General features: G+C 36.9%; 1 protein-coding gene across 1 annotated transcript; it reads right to left on the bottom strand.

Moving 5' to 3' along the window:
* Positions 1-13,098: 13,098 nt before the first annotated feature.
* Positions 13,099-24,155, bottom strand: LOC150058739 (oxygen-regulated protein 1-like). Its single transcript, XM_090338824.1, is given in 3 exon segments — positions 13,099-18,653; positions 21,815-21,986; positions 23,533-24,155. Coding segments are annotated over 3 exon segments (6,336 nt in total). The 5' UTR covers positions 24,142-24,155.
* Between the last annotated feature and the right edge of the window lie 477 nt (positions 24,156-24,632).

Raw genomic sequence — 24,632 nt, 5'->3', positions numbered from 1 at the left:
GATATTCACATCTGGACTGGTAGCAATGTAAACCCCTTGGAGAAGCATTTAGTGATAAATGCCATAATCAAATTTTATCTCTATGGAAAACAAAAAGCAGCTAAGTATAAAGGAAATATAGTTAGAATATACTGAAAGCCTGAGCTGGAGAAAATATTTACAAGGATATCAAAAATAATAAAATCCATGATTTAACAAAACATAAAACATATTACTAATAAGAACACAGACAGAAAATAAGAGCCAGAAAAATAAACATTAATGGGAAAAAATCTAAACCTGAAAAAATGGACTTTTAAAAAATAAACCTTATAGCAGAGGCTCACAATATGCCTCAAAGGATAGCACATATAGCCGTATAGGATGAGGCTAAGCAAAATGAACTCTAGGATATGGAAACCAGAGGGTTATTTTTATGATTGTTGTTTTGAATGCACCATGTGAAGTAATTTCTTTTCTTTTCCCCCCTATAGTTTATCTAATGTTGTCACTGTATTTGACTGTGATACTTAGTCTACTGTATATATATATATGTATGTATGTATATATATATATTAATCTGTTTCTTGAAATAGGGAAGGGAAGGGGAAAAAACAAGATGACTGAGAGGGAAAGTGAGAGAAAAACAAGGGAAGGGGTATCAATGTTCAAGAGGTACTGTACCCACTACCTGATGAATGTAAAGGTAACCCCTCTATAAATCACCCCAACAATAAAATACAATAAAAAGGGCAAGGAGTTTTGCCTAATGGTAGAGTGCTTGCCTAACATGCATGAAGACCCGGATTCAATTCCTTGGTACCACATACATAGAAAAAAAAAGCTAGAAATGGTGCTGATGCTCAAGTGGTACAGCTCTAGCCTTGAGAAAAGCCCAAGGACAGTGCTCAGGCCCTGAGCTCAAGCCCCAGGACTAGCAAAAAAAATAAAATTAAATAAAATTTAAAAATAATACACAACAAAAAATTAAACAACAAAAAAACAGAAGAAATATTTAAAGGAAGATGCCTCTGTGGGGAAGGAATTGCATGTGCAAAGGATCAGAACACAAATTACTGCTTAAGATCTAGATTTCTCATTAAAACTGACTATAGGGGGCCGGGAGTTTGGCCTAGTGGTAGAGTGCTTGCCTAGCATGCATGAAGACCCGGGTTCGATTCCTCGGTACCACGTACATAGCAAAAAGCCGGAAGTGGTGCTGAGGCTCAAGTGGTAGAGCTCTAGCCTTGAGAAAGTCCAAGGACAGTGCTCAGATCCTGAACCCAAGCCCAGGACTGGCAAAAAAAAACTGACTATAGGTGTGTGACTTGATAAGTAATTAAAATGGAAAGATTCATCAAATACATAAAACTTCTGAGCTATATAGTATTTCAGGACGGATATGCTGTCTGCTTAGAGTTTTAAATGTCAGGCAGAAACTATTGTCTAAATGTAGTTACATCCAAGTTGGCATACACTACAGACTTCATTCCTGTGCTACTTAGGAGAACTCAGGTCCATCACACCACATACTTAATATCAATCGACACTTCATTTCAACCCAATTTTCCAAAGTCTACATGAGTATGCCCAGTGAGCGACTGAACCCGACAAACCAAGCTGACACTAACATTAACCTTGTGAAAGAATCAAGGACCAGACTGAATCTCCATCATTCTATATTATTTGTGTCTTTTGGAAAGATAGGTAAAACAGAACCCATTGTATACAGGGAAGCAAGCAAAAGCCACAAAACGGCAAATCTAGAGACCTTTCAATTGATCTTTCTTAATCAAAGGGCAAACTAAATGGCCTATACTTGGTATTCTGAAACAAATTCAAAGGGCACAAGTAGTAAATAGAAAGCTTAAAGTAGGAGGGGAATGTGTAGATCTATGGGACCATGCCTTTGCTAAGATCCGTGGGAATTATGCCTTACATCTATCACTAAACTGGAGATTTGTTAAGCATAAGTAATGGCTTCTCCACATCACTTCTACCATTAACCTCCTGTTGACAGTTCATTTTATGATAGTAAAGTGTGTTCAGTTGTCCGTCTGTGAGATAAGGAACAAGTAAACTACATAGTGAACAACCAGAAAAAGAGGCCAGGCTTTAAACTGGGCTGAAATTGATGGGAGACCAGGATTTTGGCCTAGTGGTAAAGTGCCTGCCTAGCATTCACGAAGCCCTAGGTTCGATTTCTTAGTACCACATACTCAGAAAAGGCCAGGAGTTGTGCTATATCTCAAGTAGTAGGGCACTAGCCTTGAGAAAGCCCAAGAACAGTGCCAAAACCAAGAGTTCAAGCCCCAAGACTGGAAAAGACAAAAAAGGTGATGGAAAATTGGATTTCTAGTAATTTATGGCAGGCCTAAAATAAATGTCAAGGCAGCCACTATGTAAAATAAATTTATAACCACAGCATATACATAGTAGTTATGTATATGTGGTTATTATTGAGTTTAATGTCTCCCATTTCTCACTGATCACTTTCAGTACTGATACAATGAATTCCTGTGATGTGAAAGTAATGTTTTACCACTAAGCCAACATTCCATTTTAATTTACCTAGCTTTATTGATTCACCTGAGCTTTAAAGTGTCTTACTTCAGCAGCAGTCTATAGACTCCTCCAGCCATTCATCAACATTAGTGTTAGAAAAGATAAAAACTATTCTCAAGAGTAAAAACAGTTAAATGATTTTTACTACTTGCCTTCTATTGTTTGGTAAAGTTATTAGAATATCTGTATATAAATCAGAAGTAAATATTGATAAGAAATTAAAATATCTATGCATAGAGAAAAGGCTGATGTATACACCCTTCAGGAAGATTTCTAGTTGTTCAAAATCAGTCACTGTATATTTTGTCTAAAGTCTATGCTAAATTTTGCTTACCATCTAGAACAGTGAACAGATCTGCTCTAAATCATCAAATATACTAAGACTTGTCACTGTTAACAGATTTACTTTTTCATCTTAGAAAACTTTATCAGCCATATATTGTTATGTCCTAGGAACATAACATAGCACAAAAGTTACTAAAGGATAAACCTTTCTAGGAAAAAATTATGAACCTTGGCAGCACAAATATGCTTTATTAAGCACATTGTCAGGAATGGTCTCTGTTATTCATTATCTTTAAATTATATTCCAATACTGAAAATTGCAAAAAAAATCAATAGTACAAATTATTCTTATGGAAATATAAATTAGTTATAACTAATGGAATAAAATTGATTTCCAAAATGGGCCCATGTTCATTTTAGCATTCTTTCTCTATTTTTGAGGACACTCTAAATTTGTTTTTGAGGGCCAGGAGTTTGGCCTCATGGTAGAGTGCCTGCCTACCATGCACAAAGACCCAGGTTTGATTCCTCATTACCGCATGCATAGAAAAACCTGAAAGTGGGGCTTTGGCTCAAGTGGTAGAACTCTAGCCTTAAGAAAGCCCAAGGACAGTGCTCAAGCTCTGATTTCAAATCCCAGGACTAGTGTAAAAAAGTGTAAATTTGCTTTTGAATATTTTATGCTAATGGTTCCATAATTTATAAGTTAAATTAAAACCTTCAGTGTTTTATTTCTGTAGAATTTATGTTTAGGCTTTAAAATAATATGCTAGTGTGAGGAAAATACTCTACTTTGGATTAAAATATTTTTGACCTAGTATTCAGCCCTGTAGTTAGAAAGCTCTCTGCCTCAATAAAAATGAGTACAAAGTATGTTTTCAGGGCTGGGAATGTGGCTTAGTGGTAGAATGCTTGCCTAGCATGCATGAAGCCCTGGGTTTAGTTCCTCGGTACCACATAAACAAAAATAAATAATAAATAAATAAATAAATAAACAGAAGAGATGCTGTGGCTCAGATGGTAGAGTGCCAGCTTTGAACAAAAAGCTCAGGGATGATGTTCAGGCTCTGAATTCAGGTCCCAAGAGTGGCAGGAAAAAAAATGTTTTCAGGACTGGTATGTATAGTTTTCAGGGCTGATCTGTATACAGTGGATCAAACTACAGAACTCAGAACTATTTATGAAGCCAAATGCATATATTAAAGTGAAAACCCTTCTTTACAAAGAGCGAACCAATGTAACAACGATAGTCACAAGATCTTATGTTGGAAATGAACTTTACAAATTGGGAGGGGATGGAGGAAGGAAAAATGGGAGAAAAATATGGGAAGGAATAACAATGTTCAAGAAGTAATGTACTCACTATCATAGGAATGTAACTGTAGCTCCTCTATACATCACTCTGACAAAAAAATTTGTAAACCTTTTTTCTTGGCTTGTGAGTGTTGGACTTTTCTAGATACACTGAAAATACAATTAATTGACAGAATACACATAAGGAACACAGATAACACTTGGCATCAAACAAGGCCTAAATGTTAGCCACTTACCTAATAAAGGTCATACTAGTAAATGTGGATTACATTTATTTTAAATATCTTAGGGCCCAGAAAAGTATACATACTTCCTGACTGGAAGACCAACTTTTGAGAAATATAAAAAAAAGCATTAACGCTAACAGATTTAAATTTTGTAAGTGTGATGAACCAGGGGTTTGCCAGTACAAAAGTAGGGTAATGAGTAGATTTCTTTTTAAACTCTGTTACTCTCTCCCTCATTTTCTCCTATTTACTCTTCCCCAATCCCTCCCCCCAAGTTGTAAAGTTTATTTCCAAAATAGTGTCTAGTGAGTATCATTATCTCGTTAGTCCATCCTTTTTCCTGCTATTTCTGTGATTCCCTTTCCCTACCACGGATCAGATAAGCATATACGAGACAAAGGGTACAGACAACTGAAATAAAGAATAAAATAGAAAAGAAAAAAAGTAGAAATAACTGCATATAGGACATAATAAGCTCTTGTTTCCAATTCTTGGAGTTCATTTTAGTATGTTTCATTATACATGGTCCTATGTATTTAGCGATTGAGCTATCGTAATCACCTGCTGAGAATATCATAGTCATATTTAGTTATTACAAATGAAGGAAACCATGCAACCAATATCTCTTTCAGCCTGGCTTGCTTCACTTAATGTAATTTTTCCAGGTCTTTCCATTTCCTTATAAATGAGACAATGTCATTTTTTTCTGGTGGAAGAATAGAACTCTATTATATATTATATATTATTACATACTATATAATATAATAAATATGCCACATCTTCTTGATTCATCCATCTGCTGAGAGGCATCTAATTTTAATAGTTAAAATCTATTTAGCCCTACGTGCCAGGGTCTATGCACAGAGCTTTACAAGTTCTTTAATACTCCTGTAACCTAAAAGGCAATTTCTCATGAGGACTTAATAGTAACAGCGTCACTCCCAAATGAAGAGATCCATAAAATGACTGCTACATGAAACATAGTGCCAATGGCTAAGTTTAAACACCTTGAAAACAGTGTGTGTTTTTTGTTACTGAAAAGAGGTCAACTCTCCAAAAGTGGGTAAAAGTCACCCTTACACACTGAGACAATGATTCATTCATAACTGCTGGGAATTTTAATGGTTCCTCCCCTCCTCAAAGCAGGCTTTTCTTGGGATCAATTTTGATGTTTTAATCGTTGGTATTTTATTGGGTTACCCTCTCGCTCCTTCTGAACTACAACTTTCTGCTACAAATTGTTTGTCTTCTTTTATTCTGAAAACTACCAAACCTGAGTTTAATACTTGAAGGTTATCTCTATACAGCTAAGCCATCACCCTTCTTCCAAGTAGTCTCCATGTGTCTCCAATGGAGACAGAAGTCTCCATTTCAATGTGATTGAGCTTCTAAAAACTGCATTGCACAGCTGCCATCTGGTGGGCATAATATAAAATTTCACCATGCCTCCTTTGCATTTAAGAGCTTGAACTCAGGTAAGAAATACAAGTCCTGAACTACTAACTCATGATAAAATTTTTCATTTCACAATATTATTAGTGCCACCCAGGACACTCTTTGATATAGTGTTATTGTAAAAACCACATGCTGCCTGATACTTCTTAAATCTTTTGTTTGATGTCTCCAACATCCTCAGTATATCTAAAAGGCACACTCATTCTAAACTTAAAAGGGAAAGGGGAAAGCAAGGTGATTAAGAGGGGGAGAAGGGTATGGGGGGCTCAAGAAGTAATGCACCCATTACCTAATGAATGTAACTGTAACCCCTTTATACATTATCTCGATAATAAAATACAATTAAAAAAAAGAAAAAGGAAAAAATAATCCTACAACCAGCATTATACTTAATGGTGAAAAGTTAAAACCATTACACTATATTCAAGAAAAGATAAGGATGTCTGCTCTCTCCATGACTCTTCAAGATAGTGCTGGAACTCCTACCTAGAGTAATATGAGACAAGACATAAAGGGGATTCAAATCGGGAAAGAAAAAGTAAAACTGCCTCTTTGCAGATGACATGGTCCCATATTTAAAGGATCCTATAGATAACTCTCCCAAGTTACTTGAGCTGATCCAAAACTTTGGCAAAGTAGCAGGCTATAAAGTTAACCCACAAAAACCAGTAGTTTTTCTGCATGCCAATGATGAGAAGAGTAAGTCTAAATCAGGAATGCAATTTCATTTGTAATAGTCTCAAGAAAAACTAGAGATATACATACAGCTACTAAAGTAGAAAGCCAGCCAACCAACTGGGAAAAGATATTTACCAGTAATATATCAGACAAAGGCTGATATAGGGTACTCAAGGAACTAATCCCCTCCAAACCCAACAAACCAGTCACTAAATGGGCGAGGGAATTAAAGAGAGACTTATCAGAAGAGGTAAATATAGCTAAGAAACATGAGAAAATGCTCATTATCCATGGTCATAAAGTAAATGCAAACAAAAAAGCCCTAAGATACCACCTTACCCCAATCAGAATGGCCAATATTCTGAACTCAGACAGCAACAAATGCTGATGGGGTTGTGGAGACAGAGGAACCCTACTGCACTGCTGGTGGAATTGTAAACTATTACAACCACTCCGGAAGACAGTTTGGAGGCTTCTCAAAAAAAACACTAAAAATCAACTTCCCTAGGACCCAGCCAAACCACTCCTAGGCATCTACCCTGAGCATAATACCCCAGGATATGATAAGGACAACCTGCTCAGCCATGTTCATCTCTGCATTATTCACAATAGCCAGCAACGGAAACAACCCAGATGTCCCACTACAGATGAATAGATACCAAAAATATGGTACAAAATACAATGGAATTCTACATAGCCACCAGACAAGATAAACTAATGGCATTCGCTGGGAAGTGGATGAAACTAGAGCAAATCATGTTGAGTGAGATAAGCCAAGACCTAAGGAACAAAAGGTGCATGGTCTCCTTGATATGCGGATATTAGATCCAAACAGTACAAGAGTGATGACTCAGTATTCAGGTATTCAAGTCATTGACAGGCACTTGGAGATACAAATATAACTATAAAGACATATAAATCTATGGTTGGATATATATTCTTTTTTATTAAAGGATTTATTAACATTGATTTTTACATAATATTTCAAATGACATGCTTAACAAATAAGTATTCAAGAAGGGAATCTCTATATATAATCACTGGTGCTTACATTTTAAAACATAATTAAAATTAGGCTAAGGGTTTGTATGTCATAGATACATATTAATCAATGTAATACAAACAGTATGTCTGTATTCTATAGACATAATTGATACATTATATAGATAGATTTGTATCTATGACCAAGTCTCAGCTTAGTTTTAATTTTGTTCTTAAATTTATGTGCCAGTGATTGCATTTAGAGATTCCATTCTTGAATACTTGTTTGTTAAACTTGAAATTTGTAATATGATATAAAAATGTTAATAAAATCTTTTAATAAAAAAGAGAAAAAAACTAGGAATTGACTTAACCAAAGATGTGAAGGACCTCTATGATGAAAATTTAAAAAAAAAAAACGAAAAGAAAAAGGAAATTAAAGCAAATTTAAGAAAGGGGTTAAAAACCTCTCATGCTTCTGAACTGGAGGGATTAACATGGTGAAAATGGCAATACTGCCCAAATCTATTTCAATGCAATACCTATAAAAATACCAACATTCTTCAATGATAGAGTAGCAATCCAAAATGATATGGGGTAATAGATGACACAAAATAACAAAGCAATCATTAGTGAAAAAGAACAATGCTGAAGGGCTAGCAATATCAAGCTTCAAACTCAATTAGAAAGGCATAGTAAGAAAAACAGCTTGACACTGGCATAAGAACAGGCCTTAGGACAAATGAAATAGAAGAACCCACAGACAAAAAGCCACCTAATATTTGATAAGGAAGCCAAAAATACAGGATGGAAGAAAGATAGCCTCTTCAGCAAATGGTGCTGATAGAATAGTCTACACACATCCAGAAAACTGATGTTAGATCCTTATATATCACCCTGCACCAGAATAAATTCCAAATGTACAAAAGACCTCAAAGTAAAACCAGATACCATAAAAATATTACAGGAAGGGATAGAGGAAACACTAGGGATCCTTGGCACAGGTTGAAACTTCCTAAGTGATCACAAGTCAAAGACTAGATAAATGGGACGGCAACAAACTGAACAGTTTCTAAATGGCAAAGGATATAATTATCAATATAAAATAGAAAGCCCACAAAATGGGAGATCTTTACCAGCTATACATCGGACAAGGGCCTAATATAAAAAATATACCTAGAGCACAAAAAATTTATGCCTCCCGCAAATAAACAAATCCTAAAAAAACACCCAATTAATAAATAGGTGAAAACTTAGAGACTTCTCCAAAGAAGAAATAAGAATAGTCAATGGATACATGAAGAGATGTTCAATATCTCTGGCCATAAAAGAAATGCAAATCAAAACAACTCCAGTTAGAATGGTCATTATCAAGAAAACTAACAGTAACAGATGTTAGAGGGGATGTGGCCAAAAAGGAACACTACTACACTGTTGATGGGAATGTATATTTGTTCAACCACTCTAAAAAGCTGTATGGAGGTTTTTCAAAGAGCTTTCACATAGACCAATCACATTACTAGGCACATACCTAAGATATGGAATCAAGCTCAGTGGATGAATGGATCAAGAAAATGTGATACACATACACACACACACACACACACACACACACACACACATGCACACACGCACATGCACACACACAGGAATTCTATGCTCGCATCAGAAAGAATGACATTGCCTCATTCTGAAGAAATGGAAAGAAGACTTGGGGAAAAAAAAGTATACTAAGTAAAGAAAGCAAGACCCAAAGAAACTAGGCTACATGGTTGCTCTTGTTTGTAATAAATGAATGTGCCTATAAATCTACACAAGTAAACCCAATGGATATTAAAAGACAAATAATTACACTGGGACCTGATTGAACAGAACTCTAAACAGTCACGCAGTCAGCCCAAGGGAGGATACTCTTAGGAGAGGACCAAAAGGACTCAATAGTTTTGTGCATATTATTATATGCAATGATGTTTATCAAAATGAACTTCAACAACTGGAAGCAAGCGGATTTTTCTAATTGTACTGTTTACAATTCTTTCCTTTTTTTCTATGATTTATTCCCATCTATGACTGATGTTGAATTCTGTACCCTCTGTCTTATATGTAATTTTATGTGATTTGGGGAAGAAAAGGGCAAGCACAGAAATGGTAGGACAAAGGGTGAACCAATTCAGCAGTGAAAACCACTAGACATCATGTGGGAGGAGGGGGACTGAAAGAGAATTAGGGAGGGGAATAACACTGTTAAAGAAAAAAAAGTAAAACACCATTAAATAAGGGAGTAATCTTTAATGAAGAATAATATCTGACATTTTTCTATGAATATAGGCTTGCATATCTACTTTGCATATCTTAGCAAGATTGAGTTTCAAGAGCACCTGTAAAATTCTCTGGCTGATCTTTCACTACAAATATGGAGAAAACTTATGGATATGTTTTAAGTTCTTACAATCACAATGGGCTTCTTTACAAATATAATTTACAACTATTATTTATTAATGGACAAAAATATTTTGAAAACTAAAATAAATATGAAATTAAACAAATATTAAAAAAAGAAAAAAAGTAATGTACTCATTACCATCCTTGTATAACTATAACCGTATATCACCTTTTAAAATTTTTTTTAATTTATTTTTTTGTGGGTTGTGGGGCTTGAATTCTGGGCCTGGGCACTCTCTCTGAGCTCTTCAGCTCAAGGCTACCACCCTACCCCTTGAACCACAACCCACTTCCCGTTTTCTAGTGATTAATTGGAGATAACAGTCTCACTTTCTTTAATGCCTGGGCTGGCTATGAACCGCTATCCTCAGATCTCAGCCTCCTGAGTAGTTAGGATTACAGGGGTGAGCCACCATGCCTGGCTTCAATTTTTTTTTAAGAAAAATTTCTTTTTTATGCCAGTCCTGGGACTTGAACTCAGTGCCTGTATACTATTACCAGGCTTCTTTTGAACAAGGCTAGCACTCTATCACTTCAGGCACAGTGCCACTTGTGGTTTGTTTTCTTTATGAGGAACCAAACCCAGGGCTTCTTGCATGCTAGGCAAGAAATTTGCCACTAAGCCACCTTCCCAGATTCAAAAGGAATGTATCTCTTTCTCTGTCTAAAGAACAAGGGTGAATATTTTGAATATTTTATCTCTACTTCCTCAGATGAAAAAAGATACAGTAAAAAGAGCATTTTCAAGCATAAAAATGCATGTTGAAGGACCAGGAGTTTGGCCTAGTGGTATAGAGCTTGCCTAGCATGCACAAAGACCCAGGTTCAATTCCTTGGTACCACAAACATAGAAAAAGCTGGAAATGGTACTGTGGCTCAAGTGACAAAGTGCTAGCCTTGAGAAAAAGCCCAAGGACAGTGCTTAGGCCTTGAGTTCAAGCCCCATGACTAGCAAAAAAAAAAAAGAAAATGCATGTTGAAATACTGACATGATATTTACTATGTACCACCAGTAATGAAAGAAATTTACCGCTCTGTTCCTACACTCATTTATATATAGGGGAAAAAAGGAAACAGAGGTAAGAGGATCAAGGTCCCAGGCCTTCCTCAGACAGATGTTTAAGACCCTATCTGAAAAACAAAGTAAAATCAAAATGGACTGGTGTGTGGCTCAAGTAGTTGAACATTTGCTAATCAACAGAAGGCAAGCTGAGTTCCAACCTAAGTGTGTCAAAAAAATTTTGAAAATAATAAAAAAGCTAGACATTAAAAATTAAAGATTAAATAACCCTGAAATGTCACCACAATTCCTGGTATACAGTAAGATTCAAAATTAATGATAATTTTTCTCCTACTCGTTTCCTAAAATTTATGACTTTTATTTCATTACAATTTCTCAATGCTCATTGAAGAAGCTTACAAATTATAAGCTTCCATATTTTGATAAGGAACTCCTTTAATACAGATAACAAAGCCTATATGATATAAAAGTGATATTCATTTGGTGAAGTAGAAATTCTTATGTTTTATGGATTAATGATTCATACAGTTAAAATCAAATTTCTCTACTTTATATAATTACTTTTAGCTCTTTAATACTAATTTATCTTACCATTTCTATGTTTTCTTCCAAGAACATCAATCATTCTACTTTGTATCGGTTCTGGACAGCAGACATATAGCCCCATGTTTTGTAAAACTTGTTCTTTAAAAACAACTTGTTCTTCAACTATAATATACTTACGGTGTGGTGAGGAGTCTTAAAAGGTTTCTTGGTTAACACCCAGACAATATACAATAATTATTGTTTTAACTTTGTGATTCATAATCTAGCCAAATTTATACTTTCAATTATTATTTGTTTTATTAAAATAAACATACAAAGACTCAAGTTGGAGAATTTTAAAGATAAGATCCTTTCTTTTCCCTCTTCAATCCTCCAAGCTTCCTTAATTTTCTCTCACAGTGAATGCTTTGATTTTCCTCCTTTCTACTGGTATCTTCAGATTTCTTGACCTTTTGCAAATAATTTTTTAATTTTTTTTGTGGGTCATGGGGCTTGAATTCAGCCTTGGCGCTGTCCCTTAGTTCTTCATCTCAAAGTTACCACCCTACCCTTGAGCCAAGGCCCAGTTCCCATTTTCTAGAGGTTAACTGGAGGTAGAAGTCTCTGGTCCTTTTGTGCCCAGGCTGGCTTTGAACCTTAATCCTCAGATCTCAGCCTCTTGAGTAGCTAGGATTATAGGTATGAGCCTTTTAACTCCTTTCTCGCACGTTTTTATTAGCATGGATTAGTTGTACAGGTGGTTTATTTTCATATGTCCATATATATATATATATATATAAAGATTGATTAGGCTCATCCCTCATCATTCTCCCTCACTCCCCACACAATTTCTAAACCAGTTTCAACAAGCTCCATAATGTTTTTACCACATGCTGTATATGTATATATAAAACACAACAATAAAAACCCTTTGAATAATTTAGCATACACTAAAAAAAAAATAATGGACAAGATTGTAAAACAACTCCTACCTAGGTGTAGGTGATGCTTCAGAAATGGAGGAGGGAAAACAAGAGGGTAAAGGGCCATACATAAAGCCAAAGGATGGTAATTTCTAAGAAAGATATTGGAAAGGCAGCTTAAGGGTAGACCACTATTTTCAGGAGACAATTATGAATCCTGACACATGGAAGTATTTAAAGTTCTACTGGATAGATGCTCTGAGGGAAATAGCCTAGCATATTTGGCACACACACACAAAACTAGGAGACTGTGGTGGAAGTCTTTTGTAGTAACTTTTATCAAATCAGATGTTAAAATAAATAAATGAATACTGTAAGGGTATACATATTCCATTTATTCACTGGTAGAGGCTGTCCAAATGTTAGACAAAGCAGACAATACAAAAAAGGATTCATGTACTAGGCATAGTTTTGATATCATAGAATAAAAATCACAGATACAAGAAAGTATGTAAGTTTGGAAGACACCACATTAAAAACTATAATTCTTGGGGGAAACAACAGTTGAGTGACAAAAGTAAAATCACTTTATCAAAGTTAGATTTTCTATAGTAAGGTAATTTTGAAAGAGTTAATAAATCCTTACTCTAGAAAGAATACATTGGAAAAATGTATTAACAAAAAAGTTGAACTAATACTGAAATTATAAATTATCTTTTTCATTGCTATTTTCAAAATGAGTTAAATTTTATTGGTTAACCTCTTTCCAGATGAAAATATTTTCACCCTCAAAAATATAATATATCCCAAATACATTGCCATTGCTAATATTTAAGGCTATCACAACTTGGCAAACATCTAACAAGTAGGCTTGACCAAGCATAACAAAACAGTTATAACAGTTAATATCTTCTCTTGCTGTTTCATTGAAGTTTGTTCTTGAGTGGTGCAATCTGTTACTTAATAAGTTATTATTCTCATCAACTGTTTTAAAGGTATTATTTGTCCAAACGGTATGGGTTTGCATATTTGAGTTCACACCACGCACAACTGATGATTTGTACAAGAACCAACTTATCTTTAAATATGATTGGAATTTCTTTAAATTACTTTCTTCTTCTATGTCCATGAGGTTGATGTTTTTCAGTTTCCTTCTTTTATGCATCAAATCAAACATGTTATGAAAATAAGGCCGATCAAATGAATCACTAGTAGCATAACTGGTGAAGTCTTTTCTTATACTTGCTTTATTTTTCTTAACCTTGAATGTGTTTTTGTTTGACTGTAGTAAAAATGGATGTATTTCTGTCCACAAATGGAAGCTCAAGAAATTTTCAATGTCAGAATCTTTTTGATAAGCAAATCCTCGGTCTTCATTTTCAGATTGGATAATAACAGTCAGGATTGGGCAGTGCTGACCACACATAGCATAGAGTCTATCCAAAGAGTCACCTTCAAGTGCAGCATGAGCCATATTACTATTAGGTAGGGGTTGGGTTTTTATGGTATCATCAGGGACAGGGTGGACTTTGTTACCAGCAGTTGTAAAGGAATAAGGGACAGATGTATATACTTTTCCTGACTCATAATTACTCTTTTTTTCTGTGTGGTATGTTGGCACACTCTCCTTAAAACAGGTTTTATTCTGAACATCTGGAAAATCGTCACAAAAAGGATCAGAGTCACTGCCATGAGGTAAGTTAAAATAATTGCAATTCAGTTCAGGAGGTCGGGTCATTTCTTCCACTTCTGATGAGGACAACTCAGCCATTCTTGGGCCAGGGGCTAGATTTCCAAACTGTGAATATGGCACATCAGTACTGCTATTATCAAGCAGGGTATCCACTGATGTGGTATCTGCATTGCCATACATACCAGGATGTTCAGATGATAGCCTAAGCAAATGATTTTCTCTCAGAAGCCACTTACCTTTGTCAATAAGTTCTCCTTTCTCTTTGTCACTAAGGATCCAGTTAGGATCATTTTGTTTTATGTAATTTTCCACAATGTCATCACCATGATAATTGTCCTGCACATCATTACCAACACTTTTACCTTGTCTTTCATTCAGACATTCTTGCAACATAGGTGAACTACCAGATACCCATTCAGAAGAGACAAATGACTGACCTTCAGCATCACTGAAACTTGCTTTCCTAGCACAGTGAAATTCCACAGAATTATAAGGACAGACTTGAGATCTGTGTATAGACCTAGGGAAAAAGGATGGCTTAATAATTTCTGCTTTCCCATACAGCTTTTCTATTGTCCTTTTCACAAATCCTCTATCGTGCTGTTTCTCTTGAGCAATGTCATCACTGTCATAGTAGTCATCACTAGATCTTCTATGTGACTGCTCACTCTCACTTTGTGGTTGATCATCTGTCCAGTCTGAAGTCACTGAACAGTTAGAACATTTTTTTAAATCAACAGAGGACTTACAACAACTATTGTTTTCCATGCTTTTCACCATCATTTTAACTCGCGACTTAGTTTCTCTTGCACTGATGTCCTTTTCAGTAGTTTGCTTGGAATCATAACAAAAATCTAAAGATGGTGGCATTACTTGCTTCCTATTGCTTGTCTCAGAAATCATTCTTTTTTCTCCTTGTATAATATTCCTATTAGATATGTCTGTCAATTTCAAATTTTTACTAGCTTTTAACTCTTTTTCAACTAATTCTTCTGAAGATTGATCTCTTGCATTTACTGTATTAAATGCATCAGTGTCCTGGTTTTCTAAGTCCTCAAAGGATTCCAATTCTGAAATGTTATTTCTTTCACTTGATATGCTGTTAGTTACTGAACCTGGTTCTTCAGAAGTTCTAGATTCTTCCTTATCAAATGATGTACTTTTATCCTGAAATTTCTTTAATGAATAATTTTTAAATTCATCTACAGAATTACACTTACGAAATTCTGGATCCAATTTAACTAGGAGGTCACAGGGTCTTAAATTACTGTCATTCTGATGTGACACCAATGTGTTACAGTCATTATTATACCCAGAGTCTGTTAAAATACTTACATCTTTTGGGACTTCATCAACTTCTTTACACTCTTTGGCAAATTCTAAATCATCTATATGTTTGTTTTCTTTGGAATTTAAAAAGTTAATAGTATTGCAGACTTGGATTGGACTACTGGTTTCATCAACTGGAAAAGCTGCCTCATTAATATGGTTCTCCTGAGGACATTTCTTTTTAGCTGAACAGGTCTCTCCTAGAAAACAAGCCTTATTCACAGAAGTCTGCTCTGTTACATAACCATCACTAGTGAAAAAAGTGTGACTATGGGTACTCATCATATTCTCAGCACACATGTCAGATGAAGAATCACGTGACTTGCTAGTCACATCTGAAACACTGAACTCAGGGCCACAGGCCTCACTGGTAGAGGGACCTCCATGCAAAGATGTGTTTTGTTTTCTTTCACTTTCACTGCACTTAGGAGCTTCCTGAATGTTGTCAGTGGCACAATTTGCACAGGGACCTACACGTATCATACCTTGCTTGTTCTCTATGGATTCAGTGCAGTTTGTGGTAGATTCTACTAAAGAAGCAACAGCGGCCTTCAAGTCATCAGCTTCCTCTGTGGTGGCAATGTGCTTTAGAAACTCCAACAATGCAAGTGCCTCAGATCTGTTAGTAAACTCATGTGCATCACCCTGACGGAAGCTATTCATACTTTCCTTTAGGTTCAGCACCAAGAGCCAAGCAAGAAGGAGATTCGTAGATATGTTATATATTGCTGACGGTAAAGGGACACCAGAAGGTGGCCCTCGAATTTGAAGAAGTCCATTCTGAATCTTGTGAATACTAGGCAATGAAGCTTGTAGTTGGTGAAGCAAAAGGAATGGTAAAAAGTCTTTTGTCATGTTGTCTTCCATATAATCTACTTGAATGGCAGCTTCTACCCTTTGTCCTTTGATTTCTTGATACACAAGGCTCACCTCTGGTTCAGAGTTTTCAGTAGATATCTGAATTTTAGTATTATGCTCATTAATAGATGACTGTGTCAAAGTACAGTATTCATGAAGGGAAACTAAATAAGCATCTTTCAGGGATTCATCCTGACTTTCACAGAGATCTTTGTTAAATTCTTCACCATGTTCTTTGGCAATAAAAGATTTACACACTTCTTTGTACACATTCTCTCCTGCCAAAGTGGCATTTTTAGTTATATGCTTTTTTCTTTCCATATCAGAATTATTTCCTTTTTCAGAACTTGTGTGAGAATTATTTCCTGGAAAATCATTACTTTTATTATTTACCATATTCATTTCTCTTTTGGATAGTGGAGCTAATTTTTTAGGTTCTAAAGTTGAATATGGATTTATATTCTGCAGCCATCTCTGTATATAATTTTGAGCTGAATGAGCAATATCCTCAGGAAAATCAGTTTTTTTCAAGGAAGCTAAAGAATTTTCTCTGGTTGTGACATGTTGTTTACTTACAATGGAACCTGATTTCAATTTGTTCCCTTTTTGTTTTTTCTGGCTCTTCAAAGTTACACGTGAATCATTAGCTTTTGGAACAAAATTCTTTTTCACCATTCCTCTCAAGTTTCTAGATGCCATTTCTGCTTGAGACTTTAGTCCATGAAAACCTTTTGGTTTTTGTTCTAGGCTAAACACATGAAATAAACTTTTATTTTCCACAGTACTTTTGAAAAATTTACTTTCATTAGAGAGAAATACTTCATCTCCTTGACCAATTTCTCTTTTTTTAGGTCCTCCAAAGCTTACTTTCTTTAGTGTTCTGGATTTTCTTTTGGCTAAAAGTCCTTGGGTCTTAACATTCCAAATAGTATTTAATTTACTTCTGTGGATATTCTTAGAAACTGTGGAACTGAGATTACTTGGTGAACAAAAATGATTTGATTGAATTGCCTTATCATCTGTCTGGACATCTTCCTCACAAAGCATGCCCCCTTTAAGGGGACTGCCTGAATCTTGCAGGATGGTTTCTTGTGCAATTCTGTTTATTCTCCCACTCACACTGGAGATTCTTTTGGCTGCATCCTGATATCTGGAATTTATCACTTGCTGGTGATATTTCTTCTTCTTTTTTCTGGCAACAGATGGCAAAATCTTCTTTTCACTTTCTGGAAGTTCTGTTAAGCCACGCTGAGCAAAATCATTCATTAGCCTCCCAAGTTTTGTTTTGTCAGTAGAAGATCCCACTGAAGCACGAACCTCAGAAATACTTCTCTTGGTTTCTGAGCTGCTCCTTGAAGAGTGAGTTGCATCTGTGGAAACAGGACCTAAGCTACTGGTGGAATGATCATAAGTTCTCAAGTTCCTGATATCAGTTTTGCCGTCTGATATTACACTGTTAACTACACATTCCTCTACAGTTGAGTTTTCTGATATGGTTGGTGGTAAACCATTATTATGGGACATCTTTAACATCTTCTGACTTGTAATTTCTATAACACCAGCACTTATTGCACTTGACTTGAGGAGTCTACTTTCCTTTTTTATTTCTAAAGGTGACTCCATCTGCTCATTGTTACTGATCTGAAGAAGTACTGGTTTGTTAGATACTGATGACATTTTACTGCAAGAATGTGTGAACATGTGATACTCAGATTTGTTTTCCACACCTTTTCTTTCTTCACTATAAGAAAATTGTTTCTCCTGAACTTTTGTTTCAGATACTAAGGTTACACTCTCTACCACAGATTTCTTTTGTCTTATTCTTCTTGGTCCAGGTGTAGGGGGTCTATAAAAATGATTCTTTACTTGATCTTGACTCTGCTGGATGTTTTCTGTGTCCACAGAGGTATTCTCCCAACTAGCAGAATTGTAAATCTCAGCCTCTCTATCTGTCCCATGCATGTTTATTTCCTCTGCCAAACTACCTTCTTGATTGCTGCCTGAGACATCTGCAGTAAAGGAACATGCTCCAAGTTTTAAACCAGATGATTGATCATCTGTTCCTCCTGAAAAACTATCACTCTTTTCATCATTATTAGAAAGACCAGCTCTATTAACAGTGGTTGTCCACTTTACAGTTTCCTCCTCTTTTATCTTGAATCGAACTTTCATCTCAATGGTCATAGTACCATCTTGATTAAAAACAATTGATTTCTCAATATCATCCTCAGAAGGACAGATTGTTAAGTTCTGAGAATCATGTTTTTCTAAAGCCAAGCAATTCTCAGGAGCAAAAGAATAGCCTGAGTAGTAATGTGTTTTGTCAGAAGAAACAGAATAAACCTGGGAACTTGAGATTGAAGGCATATGTGTGCTCACTTTCAAGATTTTAAGAATATAAAATGCCCACATAAAAGTTCAATATGGAAAGTAGAAAAGTTATAAATATCCAATGGAAACGGCAGCAAAAAAAGAAGAAAAATAAATGTTAGTACAAAAATATTATATTTTCTGTACTTTATATTATAGTTATGCTTCTGAACTCTATGAAGTCAATAATTATTTGAGAAAACTTAACTGTAAAATCTGGTATATCCTTTCTTTAAACCACTGGAAAAGAAAAACCTACAATTCTATGTCAATGAGGCGATTAATAGAAAAATTTTTGCCAGTCCTGGGACTTGAACTCAGGGCCTGAGCACTGTCCTTGGGCCTTCTCAAGGCCAGTATCCTACCACTTGAGCCCTAGCACCACTTGTAGCTTTTTTTGTGTATGTGGTACTGAGGAATCAAACCCAGGGCTTCGTGCATGCTAGGCAAACACTCTACCACTAGGCCACACTCTCAGCCCTGAGATTCATGAAATTTTAACAAGTTCAATAACATACTTTAATCATTAGCATAATAGTCATGACATAAACAGGGGTGATTTAATATATGACACAAAAGAGAATACCATTAGACATAAGTCTAGATTTTTACAGTTATTGTTTTGAAATAGGTTCTTACTATATAGCCCAGGTTAGCCTTGCACTTGAAGTCTTTCTAGTTTTGCCTTTTAAATGTTTAGGTTACAGTCATGTGCCCACACACCCACCTTGAATATTACTTTTAATATGTTTGTTCTTACCATTAACTTTGGTACTTTTGCTTCTTTAATTCAATCAAATTCTTTTTGTTTTGTTTTGTTTTGGTCATAGAGCTTGAACTCTGGGCCTAGGTGTTGTCCCTGAATTCTTCAGTACAAGGTTAGCACTCTACCACTTGAGCACAGTAGTGGTTATCTGTAAACAAGAGTCTCACTGACTTTTGTGCCAGGGCTGGCTTTGAGCAATGATCCCCAGATTTCAGCCACCTGAATAGCTAGGATTACAGGCATGAGCCACCGATCCCTAGCCAATCAAATTCTTATTAGCACTTTATATAGATTTGTAATGCTCATGATCAATTAATCACATTTAATGTTTCAGAGTTTAAATTCAAAAATATTTGTATTATTTTAGTATATTTTTACCAAATTGTAAATGAAAATGTTTCAGCCTTAATTTATTGAGTAAAACCTAAAGCCCTCAGATTTCTTAAAATGATCAAAAATCCTAATGAGTAACCACCATCAGACATAAAATAAGGGTGAGAATGATGGCACACACCTGTAATCTTGGCTCTGGGAAAGCTGAGGCAGGAGGGCAAATTCCAAGCTACTCTAGTCTAGCCCCAGAATATCCTGAACTATTAAACTACATCTTGTCTCAAGAAAAAGGGAGATGGGAGACAAAAAACAAGGAAATCATTTTAGTGAAATGGTTAACAGTTCTATCAATGTATAACATAAACCAGCAGCCTAATGCCTATGAAATAAGTGCATAATAATGACATATTGAGTATACTAATAAAAATAATTAAATGACAAGTGTCTTTTACCCACATAAGCAAAAAGTAGAATATCACTTCTTAAAATACATATTATTCCATGTCTAAAGAGAATGAAAATTAAAAATTCTAGCATAAATGTCCACCAGTGAAAAAAAATTTAAAGATTTAAAAATATGAATAAATGTCCACCCATGTATTAGGATAGAGCTAAAATTTCTCTGTAAATAGTGAGCACAATGAAGAACGAGATTAACCTTGGACTTAAAGATGCCCTCCTGCTTCAATAGCCAAAGAATAATGCCTCACAAAGCAGCAGCCCACAGGGAATTAACCTCTATTACTGTTAATCATAATGAACTGGCTATATGAACATCTCTGTTAATAAATCAAAAGAGGTCCTATGGACAGATAATTTGTATGTGGAGGTGTGTGTGTGCCAGTCCTGGGGCTTGAACTCAGAGCATGAACACTGTCCCTGAGTGTTTTACTCGAAGAGATCAATCCATCACATGAGCCACAGCTTCACTTCTGACTTTTTTGGTGTTTAACTGGAGATAAGAGCCTCACAGGCTTTCCTGCCCAAGCTGGCTTTGAACCATAATCCTCAGATCCCAGCCTCCTAAGTAGGTAGGATTACAGACGTGAGCCACAGGTGCCCAGCTGGACAGATGATTTTTATAGGAATAACTTCTGAGGGCAGAGCATATACATCTACATCTCCAGTACTCTACAAAGCTTAGCTATGAATGCTGCATGGTACTATTCAGAAAATATAAGGCAACTATCAGATATGTCACTTAAACATGTTACATGTAATTCCTCTCCAAAGCAAGAAATTAATCTAGAGTTTTAAGTAGGTTATTTTATTTTAAAAACTTGACATAGTAACTCACACCTATAAATCTAGCTACTAGATGAGGAGAATTCAATTCAAGGCTAACCCAGGAAAAAAATTTCTAAGACCACTTTTCAAGCAATATCTGGGTATGGTTGCACACATCTGTCATCTCAGCTAAAGCTGAGATAAGGTTAGGAGGATCACAGTTCTAGGCTGCCAGGCAAAAAAGTTCTCAGGTCCAGGCATAAAACAAAGCTCATTTAAAATATATATATATATAATAAATAACTATTGCAAAAAAAAAGAGCTTGGCTCAAGAGCAGAGTAGGTTAAAATCCTGGTACCATAAAAATTAAAATAAAAAATAGCATAACTCATCAATTTAAATGGATATATCATTACTTGATTTGGAAAAGTCTTTAAAAATTACAATAATTGGGCTGAAAAGCGTGGCCTACTGGTAGTGTGCTGACCTGGTATGCATAAGCCCAGGGTTCAATTTCTCAGAACCACATACACAGAAAAAGTCAAAAGTGGCATTGCGATTCAAGTGGCAGAGTGCTAGCCTTGACCAAAAAGTGTCCAAGGACATGCCCAGGCCCTGGGTTCAAGCCCCAGCACTGGCAAAAAATAATAATAATAATAATAATTACAGTAATCTCTGACTACAAATATACTCAATTTCATTTTATTATGTTTTTAATCCTCTCACTCATGTTTTCTTTGTGAAATAAAATTGGTCATTAAAGCATGTTTTTTTGTTGTTGTTTGAAGACAAGAAAAAAAAAATCTCAAGACTAAAGGCCTACATGTTTATAAGAAACTTACTCTTTCTGTTTTCTGGCCTAGCATTTCCCTTCCGGTGCACACGATGAGAGATCCCTGGTAATCTAGCAGGAAGCAAGTACTTTTGGATGTCATAATTTCCTGGTTTAAATGGCTCTTTTCCTGCTGCCACCACAGCTCCAGAACTCAGAATCACTGCCTGGAGACTAGGGACCTAGAAGAAACCAACAAGTCACAGTCCTTATGTGAACAAATTTTCTTTTTTCCATGTAGTCATTTTATAACTAAGTGAATCAATTCATAATCTACAAGCTTTAAAAAAAGATAACCACTCATTTTCTTAGGCCTCAATGTTATCTACAAAAATAAGTGGAAATAAAAAAGCAGAAATATAGACCATGGGTAAGGAGGTGAGAGGAGCTGGGGTGATACACTGATCCATACTAGCTAAAGCTGAAGAAAAACAGGTTGGTCTCTGAGCCTAATTGAAAAAAGTTAAATATGACTTGGTCATTGGTGTCTCAATCCTGAATACTCATAAAGCTGAGATCAGAGACTCAAAAAAACTTACCTCCTGTTAACCGGCATGAAAAAAACAGATAGAAGATACAGCTCAAGTGGTAGCACACTAGCTATGATCAAGGAAGCAAAAAGAAAGCAAGAAGCCCTGAGTCCAAGCCACAGTACCAGAGAGGGAAAAAGTCATTCATTCCTGACCAAAGTCTGATGCAATCCAGTGTATAGCTATGCTCAAAGTCACCTAGGAGAGGGCTCAGTGAACAGTCTCTCTAGGAAGGGGGGGGGGGGGTCTCTTGAGAACATACTATGAACTGGAGATCTGCCAGGAGGGATTCCAGGAAAATGCTTTCTCTAGCTGGACTGACAAAATTTGATTCTGTGTCAGAGAAAGACAGCATAGAAGAGAAAATGCTCATGACCAATACCCAGATTCTGAGGGACAAAGTCACTCTATAAGCTCACAGAACTTCAACAAGGAGTACAGAGAAAGTAGAGAGAAGGGAGGGAAGGAGTGATACCAGAAAAGAACTGTAAAAAAAAAAAAAGGTGGAAGACTGGAATGGGGGTAGTAAGAATACAAACAGACCATGAACAAAAAGATCTAGAACAGAAATGGAACTCTTAAGAGAACTTGAACAAAGTTCTAGAGAGAGAACTTGAGCATAAAGAACATGGACAGAAGAGAGAACTGAAACAAAGAGAACTGAAGTGAAACAGAAAGGACTGGAGCACCGAGGGAGAACACTAACAGAAAGAAGGGGAATGTAAGGAAAGGCCTAGCACACAGAGAACACAGAGAGAGCTGACATTCAGACCTAGAACAGAGGGAACTGAAAAAGAACTAGAACTAAAAAAAGTGGAACTTGAAAATGAAACAGAGAGCAAGCTAGAATGGAAGGAACTAGAACAGAGAATGGGAGGAACTTAGGAACATGGAACAAGCACAGAGAACTGAAATTCAGAGAGAACTGGAAGAAGGAGGGGTGGGATAGGGAAAACTGTTTCAGAGACAACTGGAATTCAGAAGTGGGGGCCAAGGAGGTCACCAACAGAGAGGCTTGGGACTCAAAGCAAGAGCTAGAACACAAAAGTCTGAGAACTGGAACTGGGCGGGAGGAAGCGGGACTAGAACACCGGGCTCAGTAGAACAGGCGCGGGCCCAGGGTGGCCTTTTCCTGGGCCTAAGGTCCACCAGGCCACAAGGCCTCCCCCAGCCCTCCTCCTGGACACGCCCGCCTCACCTTCCTTCCATCCGTGGCGTACAGTTTGGTCACCGGGCGCTGCATGACCACGGTCAGGTGCTGTAGAAAGGCCTCGAAGCTCTGGGTCACCCTCCTGGTCAACAGGACAACGCGCCTGGTCTTGGGGTCGCCATTCCAGAACACCAGGAGTCTCCTCGGGGCGCGGGGCATGCTGGGAGCGGCAGCCGCCAAGCGGCGGGGCGCGTGCGCACTGATGGCGAGGCTGCTGAGCCACGGCCTAGGGCGCCTGCGCGCCCTGTCCAGGTCCACCGGCTGCACCTTGCGGCCATGCGAGCACAGGTAGGACTCGCCGTCCTCCAGGTCCTCCAGCCTAGTGATGTGATGCCGGCCTCGGGGAGTGCTGATGTTCCTCACCCCAAAAGGCAGGGGCACCTTCCTGGACAAGTTATCCAGCAATGCCTCAAAGGTTTTGAAGGAGCGAGGGTTGACCACCACCCGGACCCCTCCGAACTGGGGGTCTCCGCTCTTATAGAAGCTGATCCGCTTGGCCACCACAGGATGAGTGAGGCTTACATGGCGGCGGGGAGGAACGGGACCTTCCAAGGTTCCATGACGGGTGGAAAAACTAGTCGAGGGAGCCTCACTCATTTTGGCTGAGACCTACAGAGGAAAGCAGGTTGTTGAGAAGAACATTCTGCGGATGCACCATGCAGGGTACGTGGTAGTGCTGAGGCGTGTTGCCCAGATTTGATGGACATGCAGGACATCTAGCCATTGCGCTAAACTTGGAAAGACCAGTTGAAAAGACCACCCCACAAATCAATATACAGAACAATAAATAAGAACATTTATAATTTAAGAATTAAATGTCTACAGACACTAATAAGGACCAACATAAATTGTATACACCCATGCAGGGGAAAACGGGTAAACATGGCTTTAACACTAAACATGGCTTTATAGATCTGCAATCTGGGGCACAGAACAATAATCATGACAAGCTGGGTATAGTGACTTGATGCTATCCTATTATCCCAGCCCTAGGGAGGCTGAGGCAGGGAAATCACAAGTTCAAGGCCAGCTTGAGCTACATAGAAAAACCTTGAAAACAAAGATGATAATCACGACATATAACTGAG

This window comes from Megascapheus bottae, chromosome 9 (assembly GCF_031878675.1).
Source record: "Megascapheus bottae isolate mThoBot1 chromosome 9, mThoBot2.hap1, whole genome shotgun sequence".
In the NCBI taxonomy this organism is placed as follows: Eukaryota; Metazoa; Chordata; class Mammalia; order Rodentia; family Geomyidae; genus Megascapheus; species Megascapheus bottae.
The sequence above is the reverse complement of the archived record's forward strand: the minus strand, read 5'-3'. Positions and strand labels throughout refer to the sequence as shown.